Genomic DNA, 7,037 nt, shown 5'->3' with positions numbered 1-7,037 from the left:
CTACGAGAGCCCCCAGCCCAGGTTGACCTCCTACGAGCGCCCCCAGCCGAGGTTGTCCTTCTACAAGCGTCCTCAGCCCAGGTTGTCCTTCTACAAGAGGCTTCCCCTCGCTTCCCCAGCCAGTGGCGCAGCCATAGCGGTGGGGTGGGGTGGGGTGAGGTGGGGTGAGGTGGGAGGGATTGCAGGCAGCCTGGTTTGACTGACTGACAACGTTTTTCTACTGGCTGTGAGTGTTTGGTTTGGGCAATGCTTTTCTTCCTGGCCCTGAAGGTGTTTATGTTGCTAACTTCCTTTTATGCCCTGTTGGGATTTCAGCATTTCCTGTGTTACATCTGCAAGGAATACGTAGAAGATCTGGCTAAAATCCCCAAGAGTTTCTTAGAAGTAAGTTTTCCAACAGTTAGTAGCAGCTATCCTGTTTCAGGACGATCTTAGAAAGATACTTGTCATTTAAAAGTGCAACAGGAGGTGGGGAGTCCACTGCTTGCCGGGCTCAGAAACGCCAACCTCCTCACACATCCCACTGGCATATCCACAAAGGAGATAGACAGCAGGAGAAATGTATGTGTGCCCTTATTTATTCATTGTAGTCTGCTTATAAATTTAGTAGCCACAATAAGTATTTTATCTTACTAACCCGCTTAACTAAAAAAGCTCACTACTATCGAGTCTTTGCATAGAGCTCAGTAACAGAGTAAAATTGTCCCTGTGTCCAAGACTGTAATCTTCACGTAATAAAAAGTCCTATCTTTCTTCAAAGAGCTGCTGGTGGTTTCAAATGACTGGCCTTGAAGTCAGCAGCACAATGCTTCTGAGCCCCTTACTGACCAGTCTAATCTCAAACGTTGAGTGGAAATTATCGGTATTTCCTGAATTTTCTTATCACACTCTTCAGTTGTTTTGTTCATTATAGAAAAAATATTATGTCAAAGGCAAAATTTTGTATCTGTTAATAGGAGGGGTATCTCAATTCCTGATGATCAATACAGTCACATTAGTTTTATTTCCAGGTAAGCTTTTGAGTAAAGTTATTGGGCAACTTTTATGAAACTACAGACCTTGTCAATTGAACTGTGAAAAAAACTAAACTTGATTAAATAAGCAGGCTTAGTTTTTAATCTGTTTTATGTGTATCTATGAAGTGAATCTAAAATTACTATGTCAGTTTAAAATTCTTACTTAGCAGAAGAGCCATTTAACATTAACATTTTGGTGTATTTAGTACACTTCTTTGATTTGACTCACATCAAGTTTGCTGTTTATTCCTGAGCCTGTAGGTGGCACTAGAATGGACCAAAAGGCAAGTCATAGAAAATATGATTTCTAACATGTATATGTTCTTTATTTTTGTAAAAGGAAGCATCTGTCACCCTGATAGTGATTGGACAGTCATCCTATCATCATATTGAGGTAAGTATTTAGCAAATGGGAAACTAACAGAGTAAGTCTCTTTAATACATGAAAAATATATTATTAAAGTACTCAAATGGTTAAATTTGCTAGAATTAGGTTGAATTTTGTTACTTTTCACTGATTTATTCAAGTCCCAACATTTTTTTTTTTAGCCTTTTTGCAAACTAACTGGGTATGCTCATGAAATCTATGTTGACCCTGAGAGAGAAATTTATAAAAGACTGGGAATGAAAAGAGGTGAAGACATTGTCTCCTCAGGTATGATAGATCTTAAGTAGAAAATACTGCTGGTTTATCTTCATGTTTGATGCATATGTTTAAGAGAATGAATGGTAAGCTCATAAATCATACTTCTTTGGTGATTCTGTTAAGTGGTTCAAGTAGGATATACTTAAGGTTGTATTTTGCTCTTGTGGAGTTGTTTTAAATTTCTCATTTCTCTCTTTTTAAAAAATCATTTATTGGGGGCTCATACAACTCTTATCACAACCCATACATTCATCCATTGAGTCAAGCACATTTGTACATTTGTTGCCCTCATCATTCTCAAACCATTTGCTTTGTGCTTGGACCCTTGGTCATTTCTCTCTCTTAATGCTTCATTCTGAACTTATATATGAGTCTGGCTATCTGATATTGAGCTTCCCCATTATCTTGTCCCACAGATATAATCAATTTGATTTCTATATATTCCACTTCATAGTGACCTTCTGTGTTGTTGAAAAAAGGTATTTGCAATGAAGAAGTCATTAGTTTTGCAAATTCTGTCATGTGATCTCCAGCATCGCTTCTATCACTAAGGCCATATTTTCCAACTATTGTTTCCTCCTCTTTGTCTTCAACTTTTGCATTCCAATCACAGGCTTTAGTGGTTGGTTCATAAATTTGAACAAGAGTTGTATTGACTGGATTTCCTGCATATGGATAGCTATTGTCCTATCACAGATAAGATATGGGTCTTGAAATGTCCTTTATGATTATAAATGCAATGCCATTCCTCTTGAATCTGTCATTCTTTGGACGTGGACAGCCTATTCCTCATTCATAGTCTCTTCTTAGTCTGGAAGATATATTGAAACCTGTTTACTTTGGGTGACCCTAATGGCATTTGAAACACCAGTGACATAGCTTCCAGCCTCACAGCAACACACAAACCACCTCAGTACAACAAACTGACAGACAAGTGGTAGAAAGGGCTCATATATATGTACTGAAAGATGCTTTAAAAGATGCTGTAGTAGTTACCCAATGGATGGGAGGACAGTGACTTGTATGTAATTTTTACAGTGAATGCATTTTACTTTTTTAATAAAAATAAAAATAATACAGTGATACCTTGTTTGTAGAATTCAATTCTTTCCAGAGTTGTGTTTGAAAACCAAAAAGTTCAAGAACTGAACATATTTTTTACCATAAGAAATCATTCCAAAAATTATACTTATAAATTCATTTTTCCAGGACTTTAACACCAGTTATGTGGAAATACTTCCTGAAACATCTAAACACAATAAATAAGCATATTAACTCTCAAAACACAACACAGGGAATAAAATTAACTTATTTTTCATTATGTTTTGTTAAAAAAAAAAAGTGGGCTTTCAGAATGGCACACTAACATGGGCTTCACTTAAAACCCCACTAGCATTCCAACACATCAACAGAGTGAGCTATTTTTCACAGGCTTGTGGCCTGGCAATGCCTTTTCCTCTTTAGTAATGAAGGTCCTATTGGACAGTTTTTCCAAAAAGTCCAGCTTCATCACAATTAAATACTTGCTGGAGAATGAAACCCTCAGAGTCCACATTATCAGCAAATTCAGCTACAAATTTATTGGCTTCCTCTTTATTTGCACTTGTTCCTGCCCCATGTCTCACGACACTGTGTAGACATACCACACTGTGTCTGCCTCTTCTTTTTTTTACATTTTTCAAACCAACCAGAGTTTGAAAGCTTTGAACACTTTGGGCTGCTCAGCACTCACACTTGAAACAATATTCATTGAATCACTATGAAGGGTTTTAGCCTTATCACATACCACTGTCTCGGATACGTTATCACCTCAAGTTGTTTCTCATTTATCTAAGTTAACAGCAACTGTTTTACCTCTTCAATGGTTAGGCTTTTAGATATATCTTTAAGGTAATGAGCCTGTTTTAATTTTCTTAGATAGATGGATGCCAATCCTAATGCAAAAATGAAAGAAGATGATGGGAAATAATAAATATTTGGAAAGATTAGGATATAAGGCAGGTAAAAGATTGCAAAATCACCTTCATCATAAAAAGCCAAAATCAAGATTCAAAAGACAGTCATAGAAGAAAAAGAAGTACAAAGAGAATTAAAATGTTGAGTTCGCAAAGAGCAGAGAGCTTCGTTCTGGTTCAGACAAGGTGGATGGACGGAAAGTGAGGAAGAAATGGAAAGCTGGCTATACTAGCTGTGTATCTTGAAAGTGAGTATTAGCTACCTCTAGTAGGTTAAGAGACTCAACAGAAACAAATGGGGAATTAATTTCTCACCAGTGTGAGAAATCTTTAGCAGCTCTTTTGTGTATGCATGGCAATAAATTATCTGGCTTTTTTTTTTAATCACTTCTGCCTTTAAGATAGGTGGTTCTCCATTAGGAATGATTTTGTCCATATGGGACATTAGGCAATATCTAAACATTTTTGGTTGTCACAATTGACTAAGGGGATACCACTGGCATCCAGTCATTAGAAGCCAGAAGTGTTACTGAAATTTCAGCAATGCACAAACTGGACAAAGGATTACCTGGCCCAAAATGTCAATAGTGAAAAGGTAGAGAAGCCCTGCTTTGAAAGGGGAAAAAAATATTAGTAGAAAGTAAAATGGCACATAAGGAAGAGCATATTCTTCCCAAGCTAATAAATATAGAATAACACTTAAAGATAATTCCTTATATGTCTCAGGGCAGAGTCCCCACGTGAAATCAAATCTCCTCTCAGGAAGCATTCAGAGCATGTGGCGTGCAGTGACTGGACCTCTGTTTGATTTTCAAGGAGACCCAGCTCAGCAAGGAGGAGCCCTCATTTTAGGTCCAGGTAAGTATCCGAGATTCGGGTGTATGTGTCCAGTACTTTATAGACGTCCAGATTCCCCCTCCTTTCTTCATAAACCAGACACCACGTAGAAATAGGGAGCATGACTTTAGAGTTATACAGTGCTGTGTTTTTGTAGAAAGCTTCCCCTCCTCATCTTCCTTCCCTTCCGAAGACTCCTGTGTATTTTAATGTCTTTTTGGTTCACATAATGTTCCCTTCATTCCATTCTTGATTGATGTCAGGTACTTTCGATAGGGAAAGTCAAACGTATAAACCTGATTTGGTGACTTGTTCATTTTTTAGGAGTTCCTATGTCACATAAGTGATTAAGCACTTAACTGCAGCCGACAGGTTGGCGGTTTAAACCCTCCAAAGACACCTCAGAAGACTTATCTAGCAATCTGCTCTTGACAGGAAACTATAGAGCAGTTTATTGATCAGTTTGGATTACCTGAAACTCCTTTGGCGTCTCTCTGCTGAAGCTGTTGGTACATCTTGCCACCCTACTGCCATCAAGTTGATTCCCATCCATGGCACTGTATATAGAGTTTCCTGTAAAACTTTACATGAACAGGCCGATCTTCCTCCCTCAGAGTAGCTGGTGAGTTTAAACCTAACTAACCACCACCAGGGCCCTTCTACCATTGTATCTCTACCACATTTCATGAAAGACAAGCATCAACACTGGACAACAAGCCTATGTCACTACACTGTAAATGGACTTTTCTTGGGGGTTCTTTAAGATTGTCCACTTTAGTGAGTATAGTTGCTAAGAGCTACAGAATTAACATTTACTTTCATAAATTCCAGCTGTGGGAAGATTTTAGAAGAAGAATTTTTATGAAGTATTATGATTTTTGTTTTTTGTATCATTAAAATTGGTCATTTAATCTCCCTTAAACTTCCCATGAAGTTAACACCAGTTAGCTAACAAGAAGTCCTACTTGATGAAAATAATGAGTCTTATAAACTAACCCAGAATGAAATTGAGCTACATTTTTCAATACCCCATTTCTGTTCTCAAAGCTGAAAAGTGTTTTTAAATTCTTCATCGGACTGCACATTTGACCATACCTCCTGTGCATAAAAATGAAGACTGAGTGAAGGGCCTTATGTGTAGGCAGCACAGCTGTGAACATATGGAACAAAGAGCTTGTTTTTGGTGAAAAGAACATAACTCTTCTCATGAAAAAAATCATGATAAGTTTATATAAATCTATTGTCATGGATAACCTATATTTCATATTGCTTTATTTGATAGTAAACCAATTTATAATAGTAAGCATCGTGATTACTTGAGACTGCAAGTAAACACAATGCCAAAAACATGATAGTTAGTTAATCCTTTTTTTTTAAGTTAAAATTACTTGAGCAAGTAAAAGCAATCTACAGTACTTTTAAGTGTGCTATAGTTGTATTAATGCCCTTATTGTTGACTTCTTTTGAGCTATGGTTATGCAGATAATATATTAAATCAGTATTTTGGAATGGGTGTTGTAAGTGAGCTATTTATTCCATATATTTACGAAGATGTGATTTTCTTGCTGGATAGCTATGTTAATTCCTAGGTCTGTCATTTGATTTAACTTTATTTAATAAAACCTAACAGGAGGTTATAATTTTAAAGTCATTCCCCTTGGACTACATAAAATATTAAGTATCACTCTTATTTAACCATCATCCTTGTCATGCAGTATTGCATAATTTAAAATTATTATGCCATTATATAATGAACACCATGTACTCCAGGTCATTAATTTTTTTCCTCTGGACTAATTAAAAGTTGGGCAATGCCGTTGGTTGTAGTAAGCAATAAATCTAATAGCTACTAATCACATGCCAACCTCAGCCCTTTATTCTTTTTGTCTTCTAGGTAATAACATCCATTTTATACACCGTGACAGGAATAGGTTGGATCACAAACCCATCAACTCTGTTTTACAGCTTGTAGGAGTTCAGCATGTCAACTTTACAAATAGACCTTCAGTTATTCATGTGTGACTTCATGTAGAATCTATAGCTTCTAATTGGCACCTCAGCAATAGGACTTTAAATATTTGTGACACGGTTTCCTTTTCTAACTTATTCACTCTACTAGCTTCTGAGAAGTCATAAAGATGTAGAAATAATATACCAATTGAATTGTATGCTTTTGCATAACATTTTTAAATGTTATAAATAACATTCTTATTTTCATGTTATGATATATTCATTTAAAGAAAGCTTTATTTTTTGGCCTTTGATGTCATAAATTCTTAGAAGAATATGTAGGTGTAAGGAAAAGCAACTCAAGACCATTTTTTTAATTTAGTAAAAAATGCAAACTCTCAAATTGTGTTGAGATAGTTAAGGTTTATTGTGCCATCCTGGCTGATAAACACATGTGGGATTAATTGTAGAGAGGAGAGATAAATGGCTCGGTGAGCCTCACCTTTCTAGTTCTCGGGTCTCTTGCTTTATGATGGTCGGACGAGGATGCAGCTGCCTTAGCCAGTTCCCTGCTTCAGCTGGCAAGGCTGACTTCCTGCAGGACAGCCCTGAGGAGAAGCCGCATGGACCTAC

The 7,037-nt window shown here is 36.9% G+C and overlaps 1 protein-coding gene across 1 annotated transcript; it reads left to right on the top strand.

Moving 5' to 3' along the window:
- Nucleotides 1-246: 246 nt before the first annotated feature.
- Nucleotides 247-6,713, top strand: PRXL2C (peroxiredoxin like 2C). The gene is made up of 5 exons (XM_004714607.4): nucleotides 247-384; nucleotides 1,357-1,410; nucleotides 1,566-1,671; nucleotides 4,344-4,475; nucleotides 6,349-6,713. Exons 1-5 carry the CDS (start codon nucleotides 247-249, stop codon nucleotides 6,474-6,476), a joined length of 558 nt encoding a protein of 185 aa, XP_004714664.1. The 3' UTR covers nucleotides 6,477-6,713.
- Nucleotides 6,714-7,037: the final 324 nt, after the last annotated feature.

This window comes from Echinops telfairi, unplaced genomic scaffold (assembly GCF_000313985.2).
Source record: "Echinops telfairi isolate 266 unplaced genomic scaffold, ASM31398v2 ScPeMD7_27;HRSCAF=92, whole genome shotgun sequence".
NCBI lineage: Eukaryota > Metazoa > Chordata > Mammalia > Afrosoricida > Tenrecidae > Echinops > Echinops telfairi.
This window is presented reverse-complemented; position numbering and strand designations above follow the sequence as displayed.

Coding starts and splice junctions, on each gene's coding strand:
- PRXL2C (XM_004714607.4), top strand. CDS start 247: ATGCTTTTCTTCCTGGCCCTGAAGGTGTTTATGTTGCTAACTTCCTTT. Junction 385..1,356: donor TCCCCAAGAGTTTCTTAGAA/GTAAGTTTTCCA, acceptor TTTTTGTAAAAG/GAAGCATCTGTCACCCTGAT. Junction 4,476..6,348: donor AGCCCTCATTTTAGGTCCAG/GTAAGTATCCGA, acceptor TTTGTCTTCTAG/GTAATAACATCCATTTTATA.